The sequence below is a fragment of the Camelus bactrianus genome, chromosome 29 (genome assembly GCF_048773025.1).
Source record: "Camelus bactrianus isolate YW-2024 breed Bactrian camel chromosome 29, ASM4877302v1, whole genome shotgun sequence".
Taxonomy (NCBI): Eukaryota; Metazoa; Chordata; class Mammalia; order Artiodactyla; family Camelidae; genus Camelus; species Camelus bactrianus.
In genome coordinates, this window is record NC_133567.1 from 22,903,766 (window position 1) to 22,925,720 (window position 21,955).

At 42.3% G+C, this 21,955-nt stretch overlaps 1 protein-coding gene across 4 annotated transcripts in view; it reads left to right on the top strand.

Annotated features, from left to right (window-relative positions):
* Positions 1-21,955, top strand: part of ATP6V0D2 (ATPase H+ transporting V0 subunit d2) — a 60,215-nt gene that overhangs the window by 30,418 nt on the left and 7,842 nt on the right. The window contains exons 3-8 of one of the 4 annotated variants that reach the window (XM_074354867.1): positions 6,127-6,305; positions 7,483-7,562; positions 8,976-9,053; positions 16,162-16,338; positions 17,579-17,655; positions 19,828-20,045. In XM_074354867.1, coding sequence (XP_074210968.1) covers positions 6,127-6,305; positions 7,483-7,562; positions 8,976-9,053; positions 16,162-16,338; positions 17,579-17,655; positions 19,828-19,948 — 712 coding nt within the window. In that variant the 3' untranslated portion in view covers positions 19,949-20,045. The other 3 variants (XM_010951986.3, XM_010951970.3, XM_010951995.3) reach the window with 3 other exon arrangements.

Genomic DNA, 21,955 nt, shown 5'->3' on the forward strand with positions numbered 1-21,955 from the left:
GAGGAACAACATAATTTCCTTCTGTTTATGTATTTGTAATTGAATAGTGGGGGTATCTTAGCAACCTTGGGCTTCTGTTACTAAATGCCACAGACTGAGTGGCTTAAACAACAAGAATTTGTTCCTTACGGTTTTGGAGGCCTGGGGGTCCACAACCAAGGTGCCACCCAAGTTGGTTCCCTGCTGAAGGCTCTCTTCCTCTCTTGCAGACGGCTGCCTTCTCACTGGGTCCTCACTTGGCAGAGGGAGAGAGCAAGCTCTCTGGAATCTGTTCCTGTGGGGACACTAATCTCATCATGAGGGCCCCACCCTCATGACCTCACTTGAACCTAATTAATAGCCCCAAAGTCCCCATCTTTATATTGCATCGCCTTGGGGGTTAGGGCTTCAACATGAATTTTAGGGGGACAAAATTCAGCCTCTAGCAAGTGGGTATCCAGATTCTTCATTGGATCATTTAATTTGAGTGATTTCACAGTTTCATTTTAAATACTGGTGTTCACAATATACCGGAAATGTCTTTGCAGTATTTAAACTTATAATAAAAGTTTTCACATGTCATCTTAAAATATCTGAGCTAGTACACAGTTTCAGCAATTGTTTCATGTTGTTCCGGGGCAACACTCTTCACATTTACTGCCTCAGCCCACCTGGGAGCTCTCTTCCCTAGAAAGCTGTTGTAGTCAGTTTCCCCCACCCCTTGCCTTACAGCCCAGTCCTTGTCTCTGTTCCTGAATCAATCCAAGCTTGACACTTTTCATGGAAATTTCCCAACTGTGCAGATGCTTTATCATATGTACATTCTGATCAGTGACTTCTTTTGCTCTAATCCATCAATAAGGCAGGAGGGTATAGCTCAAGTGGTAGAGCACATGCTTAGTATGCAGGAGGTCCTGGGTTCAATCCCTGGTACCTCCATTAAGAAACAAACAAATAAACTTAGTCCCCCCCTAAGAAAAAAAAACTTTAATGAAAAAATTGAAAACATAAAATAATCCATCAATAAGACTCCTTTTTAGATCTTCTAGAAATGTATTGAAATCTCTGTTTCCCTCATGTCACTCTGTAGACGAATATTTTCCTTTTCATATACCTTGAATATGAATCTGGTTTGGGAGGGCCCAATAGTGCATGGATATGCTTAGCCCAAAATCTGACTAGAAGTTGTGTGTATAGCGCAGTGGTAAAGACTGTGTTTAGCAGGTGCAAGGTTCTGGGTTCAATCCCCACTACCTCCATAAAAATAAAAATATATATACTTTTAGAAATTCACCCTTTTGGGGGCAGGTGTAGCTCAGTGGTAGCACCCATGCTTAGCACGCATGAGGTCCTGGGTTCAATCCCCAGTCCCTGCATTAAAAAATAAATAAGTAAATAAACCTAATTGCCCCCCTACCCTCGCAAAAAACAAAACTAAGTGGCCTTTATGGCTCATCTCAAAATCTGACCAGAGAAGCCTGAAAGGATTTGTAACAATCTTCTGGCTTTTACCTGTGTCCGCCACCATAGTAGCTGTGTCTTCAAAGAGAACTTGACGCCTTTCTTCTGAACTTTAACTTCACCTAAACCATGTTCTTAGAAGACCTCTGTCTCTCTCTGACCATCTCAGGCCAGAGTGCTTGGGGAATGACAGTCATTTCTCAGCTGTTGCCAATGACACTTAAGTACTTAAAATCCTTATCCACAGAACAGTTCCTCTAACTCACCATACTATGGCTCCGCATTATCTGATCCTTCAGCGACTGTCACGTTAGCCCAGAGTGTGATATTATTACATAGGAAACACAGTCTAGTTAGTTTCAAGATCCTTAAAGCTTCGGAGCAAAAGAAAAAGGGACGGCGCAAAGTCCACAAGGAAACATTAAAGTATCTTCTAGCTGGAGCTGTTTTGTGAGAATCCAGCATGGAGCCCGGGCCTGGGCTTTGCGGTCCCAACTCTGCCCCTTCCCATCAGTGTGACCTTGGACAAGGCATGGAACCCCTCAAAACCTCCATTTCTTATGTGCAAAGTGGTGGTCCTAGTGGTCCTTACAGCCCTGAACTGTGGGGAGGCCCGAGTGGGAACGTGTGTACAATGCCTGGCACATTCAAGCAGTGTTTGCATTTTTTTAAATTATTATTTTTTACAATCTAAAATTTCTGAAATCAAGCCATTTATGCTCACAATTTTCGATGACTTGATGGTTTTCACAGGTGCCATTATCAGAGTTAAATATCAGAGAAGTATTTAGAAGGGGTTATAAGTGAGGTCGTGTGTCTAGACCATGAGTAGGAGAAAAATTACCCCAACTGAGTGGGCACTAGTCCTGGCTCTGTTACTACTAATAAGCACAATTACTTAAAACACGAAGCATTTGAACCGGGTGAACACCCAGATGTCTTGAAGCTCAAATAATACTCAAGCAACATCCGTGGGGATCGCATTCCTCACCACCGGAGGGGTGGCCCTGGAGTTCTAGCAAGATTACAGTCTGGAGAGAGTAAACTGTCTTCTGGGCATGTTAGCCTGCTGCCCCGCCCTGCCAAAGAAGGGTAATTATATACCTGGTGCCTGTGTGATGGAGATGAGCAAGGGGATGGGAAAGGGGCCCCTCTCCCCGGCCGTGGGCCACGTCCTGAGTTCTCACCTCATTTCCTGAACAAAATGGTGAGAATTGCTGGTGTGGTCCCAGCTTAGAAACTCAAAGGGCACTCAGATAACAAGCTGAAATAAAACAGAATTCAATCTCTGTAGCCCTTGCTCTGGTCAAGATAGGACCTAGCCCTCTATTAGTTCAAAAAAAAAAAAAAAAGCACACACACGTGACATCCATACACGCACGTGACATCCACACGCATATTGTCCAGGCATAGGCTTGACTGTTTCGTGGGGGCTGACTTCTTACAGCCTTGACCCTGGCTGCCTGTTGATGTTTGTCTGGCAGCCCTCTGCAGATTGGAACTGTTGAAGGCTCATATGCTTTCATATTACAGGGGTGCTGTGGGGGACAATGAAAATATCTGGAGTCTGCTAAGGATTATTAAAGGCTGGTAATTCCCCTCTCAGGTAATAGCTTTTGAGCCATAAAGGGACAGTTAAACAAGCACTTCCCTTTTAATATCATTTTCAAGAGATAAAAAGGATTCTAAACTTCCCTAATGTCTAAATTTGGTCCTGCTGTTTGGGGGGTGAAGCAACTTTACAGTCATGCGCTTTTTATAAAGGGATCATTGCCTGCTTCCAAGCTTCTTTGGATAAAACTTTTCCCTGGGGTAAACTGTGGAAGCTCCACCGTGAAGGGGACTTTTGCCGCTGGAAATGCGTTCTTCCAGGGGAAGTTGGACACCGGACTCCAGTGACATGCTGCTGAGTGACGAGGCTCATCTCCATCCAGTGAGAGGCGCTCTTTTCCAGCCTGGATTGTGTGGTGGTTGAGTGCCCATCACTGTCCAACCTGGAGGACTCTGTCCCATGGATCAGCGGTCCCTCCCCTCTGCTGACCCGCCACCTCGGGCTCTCAGCTGCCTCTCTCCCCTCAGCCCTTAAGCATACTCTCTTCTCTCCCATCTGAATAAAACAAACCCCCAAACTGAAAGTCCAGAGCTCCTTTGGCCCCCAGGTCTCCATATAGTTACCTTCCCCTTCCTTGTAGTTTGTTTTTTTTTTTAAATGGAGAATTTTTTTTTTCTCCGTTCTTTTTTGGGGGGGGAGGGTGCATTCCTTTTTATTGAAGTGTAGTCAGTTTACAATGTTGTGTCAACTTCTGGTGTACAGCATAATGTTGCAGTCCTACATGTACATACATACGCTCTTTTTCCTATTCTTTTTCATTATAGGGTACTACAAGATATTGAATACAGTTCCCTGTGCTATCCAGAAGAAACCTGTTGTTTAATGGAGAATTTTTAATGGAGGATTTACTGGGGGTTGAACCCAGGACCTCCTGCGTGCACTCTACCACTGAGCTATACCCTCCCCCCGCCCTCCTGCCCTTCTTTGTACTTGGAACTCTTTTTTTTTTTTTAACACTCTTCACTTCTCACTCGTTTTAAACACACAGTGGTCGGGTTCCTGCCTCTTCCCCTTTCCCTTCCATGAGCACACTCCACGGAATGTGTTTCCACTGTGTCCTCAGATGGCCCCTGCACTGCTGCATCCTGTGAATACTACTTCAGGGTCTGTCTTGATTTTCTTGTGTCCTTTGATGCTCTATATACTTCTTCCCAAAACTTCCTAGAATCCTCTCCCCTGGTTTTCCCCCTTCCTTCTGGTCATCCCTTCTCAGGTTCCAGCAAGGCCTTTACTTGTTGGGGTTCCCCAGAGTTCTCAGGACAGAACTCTTTACATACGCTCTGGGATGTGGTCCCAGGCAGTCCCAAGATGTCTGCATCCACTTTTAAGCTAGTCTCCCCAGATCCCCTGAATGTCTCTGGTCCACTGCTGTCTTCAGGACTCAGACGTCTGAGGTCTGCTTGGCATCACCTCCCAGGCATCTCAGCTCCTTCTGTCCAAAACATCTGCTCCCATTACAACCTGCTCTTCCTTCAGTGCCCTCCACTCAAGAAATGGTGCCAGCATCTAACTGTTAACCTAGAAACCACGTGTCCTATCCTTGACAAGTGAACCCAGCATAATATGAGGGTTAAGAGAAAGACTCCAGAAGCAGACTGAGTTGGATTCCCAGCTCTCTCATTTGTTAGCTGTGTCATTATGGGTGAGATTTTTACCTTTTTGGGCCCCTGGTTCCTCATCTGAAAAGTGGAGATAAGAACACTGTTACCATCGCAGTGTTATTATCATGATTAAATAATATGACTTTTGTAAAGCACCGCAGCGTACAAGGGTTGGTGCACCTCTTCTCCTGTTTTAATGCACACTCCCTCTATGTAGATTATAACTGCCCGCTCTGCTTAAAGGCATTCAGTATCTCCCATCGCCGTCAACATCCAGCTTCCTCTTTCAGGACTTTGCACGCTGAGCCTCGGCCCCACCTCCAGTGCCCAGCTTCAGGCGGAAAAGCGTCCTCACCCCTTGCCCTCTCATCTCTGGGCTGCTCTTCCTTCTGCCTGGAAGCACGCTTCCCCCTAATTCCCAGCCGATTTTGCCTGGACAGCTCCTGCTTGTTGTGCAAGTTGCAGCTTGAATGTCACTCCCAAGGAAGCCTGATCCCAGACTGGTTTCGTGCCCAGCTCTGACTCCCACACCGCCCTGTCATCTCCTTTCACAGTCTGTGTGCTTCACTGCCGTTTCGTGCCGTGGGTTCTTTGTGCAGTACCTCCCTTGCACTGTGTTCTCTGTGAAGGAAGTGTCTATGTCTCTCTCATTTCTCAACCTAATTGCTTGGAATATCCTGGGTAGAGCTTACATTGAAGAAAGAAATCACATAAAGTATGAGCCTATGTGCCCTTGAGGTTCTGGGAGGGGGAAAAAGGCTAGAAATGTCACCATCTACTCTTAAATGAGGAAAAAGAATACAGAATATTTTAATTTTTGATAACATTTTCATATTAAAATTAATAAATATTTATATTTAATTTTAATTTATTTTTAGATATTTAAAACTTTGAATCCTTAAAGAGGGGCTCATCACAGATTTAAATAGTCAATTTCTAAAGTAAGTGGTATAGCTCAGTGGTAGAGCGCATGTTAGCACGCACAAGGTCCTGGGTTCAATCCCCAGTACTTCCATTAAAATAAAAAAAAAAAAACCTAATTACCTGTCCCCCCTAAAAAAAAGAGAAAAAAATTTTTTAATGTTTTTTAAAAAAGATGATCAAACAGTCATAAAGTAAGTGAAACACTTTAGGTCTGTTTATAGTCCATTATGAGAAATCAGTTTCACTCCCTCAGTGCTCTCTGTGCCCTCCCATCTGACAGTCCCTGTGCGGAAGTCATCATCACGTACCCCCACCACTCAGTTACTGTAACATTGAATATGGGTTTTCAAACTATAGTACCCTCTGAGAGTCAGATAATTTACCCCACCCACATCTCTCAGACCCCAGGGTTTAAAATAAAAGGAGACCCACATATTTCCTTAATGAAGGAGTATGTGCCTGGACTGTGTGCATTTTTTTTTCACACACGGAATGCCTCTTATTCTCAGACAAGTGTTTTTCTAACGATTGTGCCTTCTTCTAAACCAGGTGCAGTTACATGATCGACAACGTGATTCTACTGATGAACGGGGCGTTACAGAAAAAGTCTGTGAAAGAAATGCTGGTAAAGTGCCACCCGCTGGGCCGTTTCACAGAAATGGAAGCCGTCAACATTGCAGAGACGCCTTCGGAGCTCTTTAATGCCATCCTGGTGGAAACCCCGTTAGGTATGAAGGTGGAAGGAGTTGTACAGCTGCATATGTGTGTGATCACAGTCATTAGAAAATGCACTGTCTGTTCACAATTTTCTCCACGAGTACAGTCATGCGATACAGATTCCTAGAGGTGGAAGGGACACCAAAGAATCACCTGGTCCAGCTCCCTCATTTTTCAGATCAAGGCAAATGAAGCATACCACGCGGGGTGGCATACAAACCATTTGTAGCCTAGAGGAGCTACGTGCTCATCTCCCAGCTTCCGGACCTTTGTCCCTTGAACCTGATCATAGCAGATAAATCACAGAACTTGTAATTTTTTTAAAAAATTAATTTTCTACCTGGATTTCAAATGATTTCATTTAAAATTTCTGTCTAAATACGACTGCATATAGGTGGCATTTTGATTTAGGAAGTCTAGTGTGCCCTTTTTTCTGAAATGCTCAGCAGTGTCTGTCAAATGACCTGAAGCAATGATGAAACAAATGTTAATTTCATTATAATTTGGCACTGCATTAACATTTAAAATACTAATGGGATAATTTCGTACAGTTATTGTCACGAAACGTGGATAATAGCAATTCACTATTGACCTTCCGTCCAAATAGTTGCCATTTAAAACAGATTTTTAAAAAGAAAAAAATTACATCATTATTAAGTGTCTGATACTAAAAGAAAATCCCATGGCAGAAAGAGGGTGAGTCTGGAAGCAGACATTCGTGAGTGTGAAGCCAGGCTCTGCCTGCCCCCAATCAGGTGACTTGGAGCAATTCGTTCTCCTTCAGTTGCCTCATTTTAAAAACAAGAGTATCTTACAATAACAGAGCTTTGAAAATTAAATAAGACACAGTTTCAAGACAAGTCAGTGATTGGCAAAGAATAAAACTACAAATGGTAAATATTATTGTTAGATAAACGAAGGGAGGGGAAGTTTCAAAAAGTAAACCAGAAAGTGAATAGTTCAAGGTTGTGAGGACTAAATAAGTGAAAGGGTATCCAGTGTTTAGCGAGGGCTTTGCACAGAGCAAATGCTTCCGAAGTAATCTCTCCTGCTGTCACCACTACTGTTAGCCTCATTGAGCGTGTGGCTTGCCATTGCACGTGAAGGGGGGTGCATTCCAGAGACATTTGCTAGAGTTTATAATCATGTTTTGGTTAATTGCTGTTGTATTTTAATTTCTGCTTTCAGCTCCATTCTTTCAAGACTGTATGTCTGAAAATACTCTAGATGAGCTGAATATTGAAATACTGCGCAATAAACTGTACAAGGTAACTGCTTCCCCAAATACTATGTCCTTCTTTGTTACATAATACATCATAACCAGAGTCCTGTATCAAATGTTACTTGCCCCATAGCCAACTTCTGAATGATGGAGCTGTGAGTACTTGGAACAAAGCTCATAGTCCTGGTCTGTCTTCCAGGTAAATACGTGTATGTCAGTTTCCCTCCAACCGTCAAGGTTCTTGAGAGGACCCCATCCTTCCCTGTATCCTTAGCTCTTTACATGGTGCCTGGAATATGAGGTATCAGATGGATGGATAGAAGGTGGGTGGCTGGATGGATGAACGGGGTAACCACATCAATCCATTTCAGCACAACCAGCATCCGTAGTGAACCTTGTGTTATGTAGCATCCTTCTCTGTCCTCAACCCTCAGAGTCCCTGAATTTCACAAGCTACTCGTCCATACAATTTAAATCTGCTGACAGCATGCAGCATACCAAGATGACCAGCTTGTGGACACTACATCATAGACACCACTTTGTATAATCCGGCCAGCTGTCTGCCTGGGCTTCACTGCCGCCATTTGAGCAGCTCTGTGTGATATGGGCTGAGCAAAATCTGTCCATTTTCACTTATATGACCATTGCATCTTTGAACACTCCCACGAAGTAACACTAAATGAACACAGAATATATAGGGTAATATAAATGCCATGCCATATATTTAACATCTATGCTGAAACATGGACATTTCTCAAAAGCATTGCATTTTCAGGCAACTTTCCTTTTCATATAAAGAGACTTACGTTGTTAGAGGAGGCATCCCTGAGCTAGAGCTGACAGAAGGCGCTATTCTAAGCATTTATAGGCGTTAACTCAATCCCCCCAGCAAAACTATGTGCCATCCCCATTCCTCAGATGAGAAAACTGAAGCATGGAGAGGTAATATTTACCTGGCAGCAGTCAGCTAGCAAGTCAGAGAGTTGGGATTCGAACACGGGCTGTCTGACTCTACCGCCCGGACTTTGCCTTTTCTGGTATATTTCTATGCTCAGTGCCCTCCCAAACGTGTCTCCTGAGCACTAAGAGAGATTACATGTCAGCATAGGACCTAATCTAGACTTTATTTGCTGAGCTCATAAAAAAGTTTGGCACCCTTGTTAGAACAGCAGGAATTAGCCATGTGAAACAATGCGAGAGCCACCCAAAAAAAGTGCTTGTTAAGTCATTATAAGCTCTGGTCGGTGCAATTCTGTTCTTCTGTGGAGTTCCTTTTTTAGGCTGAGCAGTATGCTTCAATGTGAAAGTCTGCACCAAATTTATTATAAAATATCTCCCTATGGGAGAAGTTAATTCAATTTCCATTAAGAAGCTTAATAAGCCATGAAAAGCTGATCTAGAAATTTCCAAAAGGAAAATACATTCATTTTATTGTTTTATAATTTTTCTTCTTTTTAAGTCTTACATCGAGGCATTCTATAAATTCTGTAAGAATCATGGTGATGTCACAGCAGAAATTATGTGTCCCATTCTTGAGGTAAGAAAGAGTCCTTGAATTTTTTTTATGTCCAATAATGTACTTGCACACTTTTTATTTATATAATCCTACCAATGTTTTTTAATCTGAGAAGTTCCTTTATCTAGGAAAAAAAGCAATATATTTTATTATATATATATCATTTGATGTCTTCCAGTTAAAAGTAATATTTTCCTAGTTTTCTACATGGAAGAGTTATTTTGGAATTCAAAAAGAATAATGTTTATAGAAGTTTGATCATAATTCATTTTGATGTAGTATGAAGAAAGTAGGTTGTAATTAGCTGAAAATTTAGTATGCTGTGGACAGGTGGTGCACAATAGATACTCTTACAATAATCACCAACTTCCCTCCAATGAGGGAACATTGGGCAGCTGGGAACCCCCACAACTGGGCACCACTGTGGGTAGCATTCCTTATGTAAATCCTAAAATTAAAAAAGGCTGCCCCGAGCAACCCTTGAGCATTCATTCCAGCTCTTGGCAGGAAGACTCTCTGGGTGGTGATGCCCACTTGGCATGCCCACTTAATCCTCACAACCTGCCACATGCCACCGTTCGTTCCTACCTCTCTAATTGGTGTTACACTCTTTTAGATTCCTCTTTATCATCACAGATTTCATCTGTGCCCAGAGGCCCTCTTGCTTGCAAGTGTTGATCTACACACGCATGGGAGACTCAGGCCAGAGATCGGAAGGGACTGAGGGAATTGTGGGTAGAGTTTACATCTGCATTTTACATAAATCTCTTTTGCTAGCTTCCTAATTCACCTGGATATTTAAAAAAGAAAAATAAATAGCATTCTGGGCTTAGAAAGCTCTTGCTTTGCCCTGTGAAACCAAGGTTTATCTTTATATATCTAAAGAATATCTTTGATCATTAGATGATCTGTTACAGTGGCTTCATTGGTGGGTAGATATTTAAATAGTTCAGTGACTTCTGATTTCAAGAAAAGCCTGGTAAGGATGACCCTTTAAGCAAGAAGAGGGGGGCAAAAAACAACTTTATCTGCATATATTTTAACCTAATGTTCTGAAACTGCATTTGATAAAATCAGTTCCCCTCAAAACGTCTAATTATTAAAATTTTACAGTTAGAGACGCCGTGCTATCGCCTGTTGAAACCTGGAATGCCAAAGCTGCCCTTGAAGTGAAAACTCTTTGGAGAACTCCAAAAACGTTGTTTGCCCTTGTCTGTTGTTACACAGAAAGTGGGCATTGACAAATAGCAGTTTTTTTCATAGCATGCTAATTATCAGAAAGTGAGCTAGTCTCTTTCAGATACGCCGATCACGTAACATAAGCAGCCGGCTGACCCTGTGAGGCATCCCCTTTCTTTTCATAGATTTAACTACTCGCCACACTAAAAGAAGCCACCTTATCTATGGCATAATTCCTGTGCTTTAGAAATGGCCACGTACTTTATAACCACAAAATGTGCGAAAAAAGAGTTATGTTAAATTTAATAACCTTCACACCTGTCAGAATGGCTATCGTCAAAAAGCACACAAATAACAAATGTTGGCGAGGATGTGGGGAAAGGGAACCCTCCTACACTGTTGGTAGGAATGTAAATTGGTGCAGCCACTGTGGAAAACAGTATGGAATATTCTCAAAAATCTAAAAATAGAACTACCATGTGACCCAGCAGTTCCACTCCTAGGTATCATAGCTGGAAAAAAAATATTAATTTGAAAATGTATGTGCACGCCAATGTTCAAAGCAGCATTATTTACAATTGCCAAGATCAGGAAGCAACCTAGTGTCCGTCACTTGGGATAAAGAAGGTGTGGTGTGTATATATACAATGGAGGACTCCTCAGCCATAAGAAAGAAGGAAGTTATCTAAAAGTTACAGCAAACCAGTGAATAAAACAAAAAAGAAGCAGACTCACAGATACAGAGAACAAACCAGTGATTACCAGCGGGGAGAGGAAAGGGGGAGAGACAATACAGGGGTAGGGAGAATACAGGTTATTATGGGGTTATATAAAATCATGTGGGTGAAACTTTTGAAAATTATAAAGCACTATATGAGTGAAGGAATCTTCCATTCAATAAAAAAAAAAGAAAAAAATGAATAACCTTACGGAAGGTATATAGTGGCCCTGTTAATAGCCAACATTTATCATGTACCAGATACTCTTAAGTGTTTCATATGCACCAATTCACTTGGACTTCAAAGTAGCACAGTAAGATGGATAACTTAGTACCTCTTTTACAGAAGGGACAGCTTAGGCACAGAGAAGGCTAGTAAGTTGCCTGATGTCACACAGCTAGTAAGTGACAGTGTCAGGGTTTGAAGCCAGGTTGCTTGTCTCCAGTTCTTATCTATTTCTCTGCTGCTACCTCTACATTAGATTCACCATGCACAGTTCTTTTTGTATAAAGGTAAGTGATAATTCTTAAGCAAGATTATACTGCATGTGCTATAAAAAAAAATCAGAAATAAATAAGAATTTTGTCTTTGTGATCCTCGGTAATGCAAAAAGGACAGCACAGTATTAAAAGAATGCTTATCACCAGGAGGATTTGGTCAAAATTATCCTATATGCTGTGTTCTCATTGTCCCTTTCCTATCCCCATGATACTACCTTATTAGATTAGATTTTTTTCAAGCTGTGTTAAAAATAAAAATCCACTTATCTATCTTTATATATTTATATAGAAATATCAGTTATGCATGGTGTGCAATTATGACTTTTTTTATACGATCAGAAGAGGTTTGTCAGTTTTGTATAAATATATCGGATCGTGTAATTATTTCCCGTTCTATTTGTGCAGTTGCAGAGCAGTTACAGTTTATAAAGGTTTTCCATCCATATTCTCATGTGATCTCATTTGACAGGAGACCGCTAAAGACTTACTATCGTGGAAAAAAGCATTACCCCAGGCTTGCAGGTGAACATTTGACCTAATTACAAGATTGTAACTTAATCCTGAGGGAAAAAAAAAGAAACTGACTTATGTTCAAGGCAAATGTGTTGCAGTACATTGTTTGCCTTTTATTCCTGCTTGTCAGACAGGCTGTAAGGTTAAGGAGACCGTGACAACTATTCTTAGTGTGTTTGCTTCACCTCCCCTGGAGCAGTACACACATGAACCAGGCTGGGCTGGATCCCGTCCCTTCACTCTCCTCCATTGCCATCCACTCCTCTGCCCACTGCTCCCTCCAGGGAGACCAGTCTCCTGAAAGAAACTGGCAAGAACATGTGACCTGATCCACCCAGCTCTGTCACGATAACGATTTTGAATACAACAACAGGGCATGGTTATCTTTTGCAACAGCAACAGAAAATAAGTTACAGTTTTAAAATGCATGAGTATTTGAAGGGAAGAGCAAAAGGAAAAGACATACACTGTACCACACAGGCTGACCGCCATCTGCAAACGATACAGGGTCGCGGGAAGCTAATATCACACCATTCACCCTCCTCCATCATCAGATGTCATGTCAAACCGTCTGCTTAGGGGTGGTCAAAGACAGGATAGCCCTCTTACAATTCAAAAATTATAGTTCTTTTCACTAAGAGAACACACACACAGAGTCTCTAGACTGGAAGATAGTAGTAGACAGACAATTATAATAAAAGGGAAATTAAAGTATGATAAGGAGTCAAAGGAAGTCATGTACAATTAGGGAGGAAATAGAAGAGCTTCTTATGAAACAGGTTGTGTTTGATGGGACCCTCCGCTGCAGGTAGATTTCAACCCGGAGCGTTGTGGAGTGGAGTATGTGCCCTGCAGGCAGAGGGAATGAATATTGACAAGGACAAGAATTGTTGGAAAGGGTGTGGAGAGTTCAGATAACCTGTCTCTGACCATCCCTAAGCAGATGGTTTGACACAGCATCTAATGACGGAGGAGGGTAAATGGTTCAGCCGCATCAATCCGAGTCCTCCCTTCTTGGCGTGGGGCGCCTCTCCTGTTCTCTCCCCGACTGCCCGTCCATCCCTCTTCCCCAGCTGCTTCCCCAGCCGCTTCCCTGGTGCCTGAGCTATGGCCAGTCGTCCAGAATGTCATGCTTTGCTTTGTGCAGCTTCCCCCCCCCCCCCCCCGGGGATGGCCTCTGCTGTGTTGCGTGTCTGCAGTGGTGACTGCCCCACCCTGTTTCTCTCCTTATTATTCTAACATCTGAGAACTAGAAAGTACCTTGAAGAACATCTGAGACAATGAACTCCATTGCTCCTCCTACCCTAACTGTTATTTCCAGGTTTCTTATTGCCATGCAATCTCCCTCTTGCATTTCTTCTCTTACCCCTGGAAGGTCTAAAATTACTGACAGGACTGGTTATATTCAGTTGCCAGAGGCAGCTGCCTTTGCTTCCACATCTGCTTCTGGCTTACCCAGAACTTTCACAAGAGCAATAATCAAAAAGGATCAGAAGGAACCAACGCTCACGCTACTGATAGGAAACACCTGTTCTGACAAAAGAGTTCCAGTAAAATCTGTCACAGGTCTGGATTTGTTATTAGTTAATTAGTCAAAAATCATACCGCAGAGCAATTTGTTTCAGCTTTTCTGTGCTTGGAATCTTGTTAAAATGCAAATTCTGGTTCAGTAGGTCTGGACGATGCCCTAGGACCCTGCATCTCTTTTTTTAAATTGCCGTAAAGTTGATTTACAATATTATAGTAATTGCAGGTGTACAGCATAATGATTTAGTATTTTACAAATTATACTCCATTGAGTTATGATAATTGCTATAATTCCCTGTGCTATACAATGTACCCTTGCTTGTTTTATACATAGTAGTTTATGTCACTTTTTATTTTCATGAAGTATAGTCAGTTACAATGTGTCAATTTCTGGTGTGCAGCACAATGTTTCAGTCATACATATACATACATATTTCATTTTCATATTCTTTTTCACAGTAGGTTACTACAAGATATTGAATATTGTTCCCTGTGCTGTACAGAAGAAATTTGTTGTTTATCTATTTTATATATAGTAGTGAATATTGCAAATCTCATACTCCCAATTTACCCCTTCCCAACTCCTTTCCCCCGGTAACCTTAAGTTTGTTTACTGTGTCTGTGAGTCTGTTTCTGTTTTATAGATGAGTTCATTAGTGTAGAATTCTGCGTTTCTAACAAGCTTCCAGGTGATGTCAGGGCTCCTGATCCATGACACACCCCTTGATTAGCAACATTGTAGAGAGTATTGGAGAAGTTTTAAAGTCCTAGAACCGTGGACCATTCTGTTGGATTTAGTAAACAGTTAAGTTCTTCCCATGCGTCAGACATTGGCTATTCAAAAATGAATGATGTACAAGAGAGACATGATCCCTCAAAGATTTTACAGTGTAGTGGGGAGAAACACACACACACAGATTTTAAAATAACATGGTAAGTGCAGGTTGCTCTGGGTGGATGGAGAAGGCTTTTTTAGCCCGAGGACACCGTGACAAACTCCCGTGGTGGGCAGAGGAGGTGCCCATGAGGGACAGACTGAGATGAAGTGGTCAAAGGAGGCAGGAGGAGGACCAACAGGCAGAGGAAACATGGCAACCAGAGGACTGGAGACAACTTTCAGGAAGGACTTGGTGGTTGGATGAAGTAGAGAGCCCTGACGCGGGGCTGGGAGCTCGGGTGCCTAGTGGTGCTCAGCACAGAGAAGTCAGGCCGTGAGTATCTGGGACCCACCTGAGACATCGTGTGGCCAAACCCCACCATTTACAAATCAGGAAACTGAGGCTCTGAAAGGAAGATCACTTGTCCTGAGCCCCATAATTCTTAGCCACAGACTTAGATTTATGGATATCCAACCTGGGACTTTAAAGAAGAAAACCAAAACCAGGAAAGCACAAACAAATCGTAAGCAGCACAGGGTTTCACTACGTGAAAAAATCACACTGATGTCAACAATCAGAAAGGGACGTTAACACGTATGTACTTTCCATTCTGAACACTCTGCCAGGCCCTCCTCTGTACGTTGTCTTGTTCTATCTCTGATGGACCCCAACAAGTAGGAGTTACTCCCATTTTCATGGAAGAGACATTTGAGACCCTGGGGGCCTACGTGAGAGAGACACACGAGTAATCGCAGAGGGCCTGGGAATGAAAGTTCAGTGGGATGTCAAGAGTCACAGGCCATTGTCACTGCTGTGTGATCCTTCTCTGGCAGGCAGAGTCACTCTATCATAAGAAAAGGCGAAGTAGTGGGGAGGGTATAGCTCAAACGGTAGAGCACATGCTTAGCATGCATGAGGTCCTGGGCTCAATCCCCTGTACCTCCATTAAAAAAAACAAAAACACTTTTTTAAAACACCTTTATTGTGGTATGGCTCCTATACAGTAAATTATACATATTTCAGATGAACACTTTGATGGATTTTGATAGATGTATACACCAATGAAACCACTACCACAATCAAGATAGCTAACATTTCCATCACTCCCAAAGAGGTGCAATTTTCGAATTCCCAATTTATCCCTTTCCACCCCCTTTAATCCCTGGTAACCATAGGTTTGTTCTCTATATCTGTGAGTCTGTTTCTGTTTTGTAGATAAGTTCAATTGTGTCCTTTTTTATAGATCCCACATGTAAGTGATATCATATGGCATTTTTCTTTCTCTTTCTGGCTTACTTCACTTAGAATGCTGATTTCCAGGTCCATCCATGTTGATACAAATGGCATTTATTCTTTTTATGGCTGAGTAGTATTCCATTGTGTGTATGCGCATGTGTGTGTGTGTATACACCACATCTTCTTTATTCAGTCATCTGTTGATGGATATGTGGGTTGCTTCTATGTCTTGGCTATTGTAAACAGTGCTGCTGTGAACATTGGAGCACATATGTCTTTTTGAATTATATTTTTCTCTAGATATATGCCCAGGAGTGGGATTTCTGGATCACATGATAAGTCTATTTTTAGTTTTTTAAGGAATCTAATGACCTTCCCCCCTAAAAAATGAAATAAATTTTTTTAATTAAAAAAATTTTTAAGTTTAAAAATAAAGGCAAAGGGAACATTAATAACACATGTCTGTATTATAATGAGACATAGATCTGGAAGAGAAAGCCAATCATTTCGAGATGAATTTGTCTAGAGCTTTTAGGAGACGGTTCGATTTCACTGATTCCACATCTTGCAAATTCAGTTTGAGGCTGACAGACGTGCTTTTATCATCACTCTTAACTCCTTTGGCACTGAGTTGAGCAAAGAAGACCGGGAGACCCTCTACCCGACCTGCGGCAAGCTCTACCCTGAGGGGCTGCGGTTGCTGGCCCAAGCAGAAGACTTCGAGCAGATGAAGAGAGTAGCGGATCATTACGGGGTATGTGATCATGGTACTAGAGGATGGGACGTATTACCTTGAGCTGAGCAGCTTCAGGTGCTCCAAGAGCAATTAGATGCTACCAGGTTCCTTGACTGTCTTCTGTCGTTCCATCATGATGTGTGGACTTCACCTAATATTTATTAGGTAGAAAGAAAGCAGTATCTCTTGCTGTAATGTCTCTCCCAAAGAAATAGTTCAAGTTTCAAATCCAAGTCAGTGGTATTTTTTAAGGTCCCTGCCAAGCAAGTACTTGTTTAAATCTCCAAGGAATGGTCATTTGAGCTTTTTCTTTTTTCTTCTTCTGAAGTGCTGGATAAAGCAAGTTCCCCAAGGGACTGGCGCACTGCTCTGAAAGTGTGAGCTCATGTCAAAGTTATGTAAAGCAGCTGGACCTAGAGTCCTTTCAAGTGGCCAGTGGGCAAACAGGGTTAGGGGCGGGATGTGTGCTTGAACGACAAGGGGGAGTCTGGGTGCACTGGTTTGTACCACTCCCCTTGCTCAGCAGCCAGAAATCAGGAGAGGAAAGAGGGCCGCTGTGTCTTTTCCTGCTCCAGCATCTAACTGCTCTTGGAGCACCTAAAGCTTCTCAGCTCAGGGTAACACATCCCATCCTCCGGTACCGTTTCTTCTGACTTGCAGACGGTAGCGCGCAGACCCGCCAGGTAACTTCCCCAGAACTGGAAGGACAATCTTCTTGGCTTTGTCTGTGGATTTCTGAAGCCCTCCAGGAAAGATAAGCCAACAAACAACGCATGGGGCTTTGCGACATCTCATGTGTCATTGCAGGAGGCTCTTGGCATAACACTGAAATTTGAGTTTCTCCCCAATTCCCCTTCCTCACTCGAAATGCCATGTGAATTTTATCAGTTGTCACCTCAAAGAACCTGTGAAGCATGCTGATCAAACCACAGCCACTCATTAAACCACTATAATGTATCTAACTAGCCCTAAGAATCAAATGCAGGGATTAGCTCTGTACATTCAGAGCAGAACTGTTTACCTCTTGTCTTGTCGGCCTCACTAAGTCAACAAGATGAAATTCTATCCATCCATACTCTTATTGCTTGGATTTTTTTGTATTTTCTCAAGAGGCTAAATATTCTACAAAAAAGCATTCAGGCCTTCTGGATAGATTTTTTGAAGCAGAGGCATAATTTCTCCATTGTTAGGGAAAATGGTGTAGATTTATAAAAAAAAATAAAAATTTGTTAGCTAATTTCTTGTCTTTGTTTTTAAGGTATACAAGCCTTTGTTTGAGGCTGTGGGTGATGGCAGCGGGGCAAAGACACTGGAGGACGTGTTTTATGAGCGTGAGGTATGATATAAATGGAAATGCTCCTGGCTTATTCTTTTTCTCTTACTCTGGATAATAATTAATTAATTTTTTTTTTTTTTTTTTTTTTTACTTTGGGTTTTCTTTTTACAGTTGATCGGGCCAATTGATTAGTTACATTCATAGTTTGAATGGGTATCAGTATCCCTGCCTTGGAGAGTCAGGGCCGTGTGGTTCACATGTGATGGATTCTTGTGAGACTGTCTTATCCAGACAGACATGCACATAGTGAAACTCTGGAAATAATGCAGCTACTCCATCATTAACTAGTGAAACGGAGCTAAGATGTTCTCATGATCACATTTTGACATGTCCTCATGGTGCACACTATATTCATTGCATCCCAGTCTCTAATCCATCCCATCTTTAAGAATGACTTCTCTATGCTTAGAATATAACTCATGGACACAATTATAACACTGAGGAATTATTTGTATGGAAATCCATCCAGTCTACATTATTTTCTTTCCCTAAAAAGGCAGAAGAATATTTAATCCATTTATAGCCTATTCCTGGGCCACTGAACTGTTCAACAAGAAGGATGGGTACCATTTTTAAGGTCCCCAAAACCTGGAGACTTTTTTTCTAGTGTATTCTATTCCTTTCCCTAAAACCGCCGGTCCTTCCATCTCTGTCTAACTGGAACTAACAGAGAACCCTGAAATTTACCCAAACTTGAGGGTTAGACTGGCTCTGGAAAGCAATGTGGGGGTCTTCCTGGAAGTCTCTTTCTAGACATTTTCCAACAGCTCTTTCAAAAGAAATGAAAACAATGCAAATTATCCTATGTAGTAAGGATGCTTTACAATTCCATGTTATTGCACTTCGGCTGCGAAGACAGCTGTTAAAGAAGCTGCCCTTGGGAGGAAAAATGCGAGTCTATTCCAGAGCAGGGAGCCTCTGCTTCCTAACTGCTTTGCTGAGGTTTTCAGAACTGTGTGAGGGACTCAGTTCCTCACCCTCTTTTTTCAAAATGGAAAAGAATAAGGGAATTGTTCCATTCTAGACTATACTCCAGTTAAAAAAAATTTTTTTAAACCATTCTGCCTTCTGTAGAAAAAACCAGCTCAACTGTATGTCAGGTCACTGCAGGGCATCCCAAGGGAACTTATAACATCACCTAATCCACATTCCAGAGGTCCATGACTTTGACCTGGAAGGGAGTTCAGTGGCCCCAAAACTGGTTTAAAATTTTAAAAGTTGAGGCCAAGGAAGACTACTTTACCTAGATGAGACAAGCCCACTAGCGAGAAACCAAACAAGTATTACTACAAAGTTAAACACACACACACACACACACACACACACACACAGCCCGAAGTCCTCCCAGGATCTCTGTGCTAGCAGTGCTGCTAAGATTTGGAGCTTGTCTTGTGGTTTTACAAACTTCCCTTTTAAACTCCTGTTGTCTGCCTTGGCCTGCAGACAGCTCTCCCTTTAGATTTGCTACTGTTTTCCTCTGTTTGACCCGATTTGGACATTGTCTATTTAAATACAGATAAGCACCCCTTAAGCCCGAGTCAGTCTGTAGCTTAGTGTCATCTTGCTAATGCAGCGTGCTCCAGGGAAGTCGGGGGTCCATGTTTCCTTTCCTTCCTCAGGTGCAGATGAATGTGCTGGCGTTCAACAGGCAGTTCCACTACGGTGTGTTTTATGCGTACACAAAGCTGAAGGAGCAAGAAATGAGAAATGTCGTGTGGATAGCCGAATGCATTTCACAAAGACATCGAGCTAAAATTAACAGTTACATTCCAATCTTATAACCCAGTTCGGGGTGGGGGGAGGGCTCCAATGCAGAAAGTCATAAATATTAAGAGGAAGTTACTGAGGGGAATAAAAGGAATTGCATTATATGATCTAGATCACACCAAAGTAAGCCTCACTGCAGACCCCCCCAGAAACGCAGCAAACCGACCCCGAAACAGAGTGTTTCATTTTCCTCCAGGAGCCTTAAATCTTGTTTCCCCACTTATGTCTCATTCTTCACTGGGCCTTAGATATTCATTTTAATTAACCCTATGGTACTTCTCCTATTCTTGTTTTGTTCTTTTCAAAATCAAATGTAATAAAAATTTTACCCTTGCTTTCCTATGCTTCCCCACGGGCCCAAGTACTGAGCATCTGCTTTACTTTTTAATTGTGTTTCTTCCCTGGGTTAACAAAAACCCAAGGCTGTACATAGCCAACGGATTGCATATGGCAGAAAATACCGTAATTCTTCTAATACACTTTGATCTGGTAGTCTTGGGAAAGCTCCACAATTCCAAACCATAGCCCCTAGACGAAAGTTGTGTTAGATTTGTTGTTAAGCCTACGACTTACAACTTATTTTCTCACAACTTTCTTTAAATAAAAAGTATACGTCTCTTTCTTCCAGTTTCTTCATACTTTTCCTGAGAAAACAGCGACCCCCACTAGTTGTATTTTATTCATTCAGAAGCATAAACCGCAGAGACAGTTTGCAGGATATGGATTCTCTGTAAAACCTCAGTACAACTGATGCATAAGGCTCCCTAGACAAAGAAAAGGCAACAAACACCACTCAAATGCTTTCTTTAAAAATAAAGAATTCCTAAGTAGAAAATCTGTATTTGCTATTTTTAAAAATTCAACATATATACATACTTGAAAGTTCTTTAAGTGAGAATATTTACAGAGAATATGCATAAGCTGGTATCAAGAATTAGACACGTAGACCAAGAAGTAAACCAATTCTTCTGCAAAAGTTCAACTTTTTTGGTAGAATATTTTCACAATTTTAGGGATAGGAATTTTTAAGCATAAGGTGGAACAAGGGCTCATAGGGCCAGAAGGAGAGCCAAGCGCCCAGCCTCTCACCAGTGCAAGAGGCCCAGGCCACACCCTAATTCTGACAGCATCAAGGCAGGTGCCCTGTGCAGGGCCCCAGCGCAGATCGTTCAGCTGGACCCAAAGAGCTTGCTCCCCATGTGCAGCCTCTGGTCCGGGAAGCACCCTCCCCGACTTGCCCCTGCAGGCAGCTGCTGTCTGCCACTCTTTTTGAGTCCTGGATGCCAGGAGACACCAATATTGTACATTTTTCACCTATGGTGTCTGCTGTACGGGAAGGTGAGGTAAGGCTCTGGGCTTCTTTAAAGGTTGACATCAAAGATGCTGATAGGAAAGAGGCAATGTTACCAAGTCTAAACTCATTCTGCTTACTGCACAAGAGACCAATAAATTGGGAGACGAGGTGTTGGGACAAGAAATAACAACTTTATCCAGCAGACCAAGAAGATGACAGATTAATATCCTGGAGAACCATCTTCCCCATGTCAGAATTCAGGCACCTTTTATATTAAAAAGGGGAAGGGGTGGGGCTGGTTGTTGCAAACTTCTTGGTGTCAGAATCCTTTGTTCTTGCAGCTGTCCATGAAGGTCAGGTCATGGTGTCCCTGTAAACAAGACAAGTGTTATTTTCCATTCTGCAACTTTTAATCTTTATATGAATAGGAAAGTATTCTACCCTTAAAGGTCAGAGCCTTGAGAATGGGCTAGCCTGTCTATTTCAGGCTACAGGCAATATTCTTTTACAAAAGGTGCAGAACCAGCATGACTGAGCCCAAGAAACAGGGCACAGGGTTAGAGCCAAAGGAACAGATCAAACATGGAGTCAGATTTGTTCTTGCCTATTACAGCCACTTAGAGAAAGTTGATGGTTCTCAGACCAAGCCCCTTCCCACCCACCTCTGCATGATATGGGCGGGGGCCCTTCACGGCCACATCTCTCTTTCCCTCCATATAAGTAACGAAGATGTCAACCCCCACACCCCTTCCCTAGCCACGGAGTCTAATCATTGTGTGACTAGAGAGGAATTTCCTGTACCCTCAAGAGATAAATAAAAAGTACCCCTCTCAGAGAAGAGGACGCACACTCTGCAATGTGAAGAACCTGCCTGGAACTTACAGCTTATAAGGGTTGCTGGGATCAGACTTCTGTGTCATACCTCAGGGGACTGTTCCCCACTGGAGAAGATGGACCTTTGAAAAACATTTCCTATTTGAGAAGATGAGGCCAACAAATCAAGAGTACAGAGCAACAAAGAAAACAATGCGTTTCTTTTTCTAAGTGATTGAAGCTGAGGCTTCTCACCACCCATTTCCCACCCTCTTCCCAAGAGTATTCCGTCAGTCTCTCAGACTCCCACCTCTCCAGCCTGCTGCCATGCGGACTTCTAGCCACTCCCATCCCTTTGTCATCCCTGCTCCCTTTAGCATTGTTCTCAGAGGTTCCAGAGTCCTTTATCAGTTATCCTAGGCAAG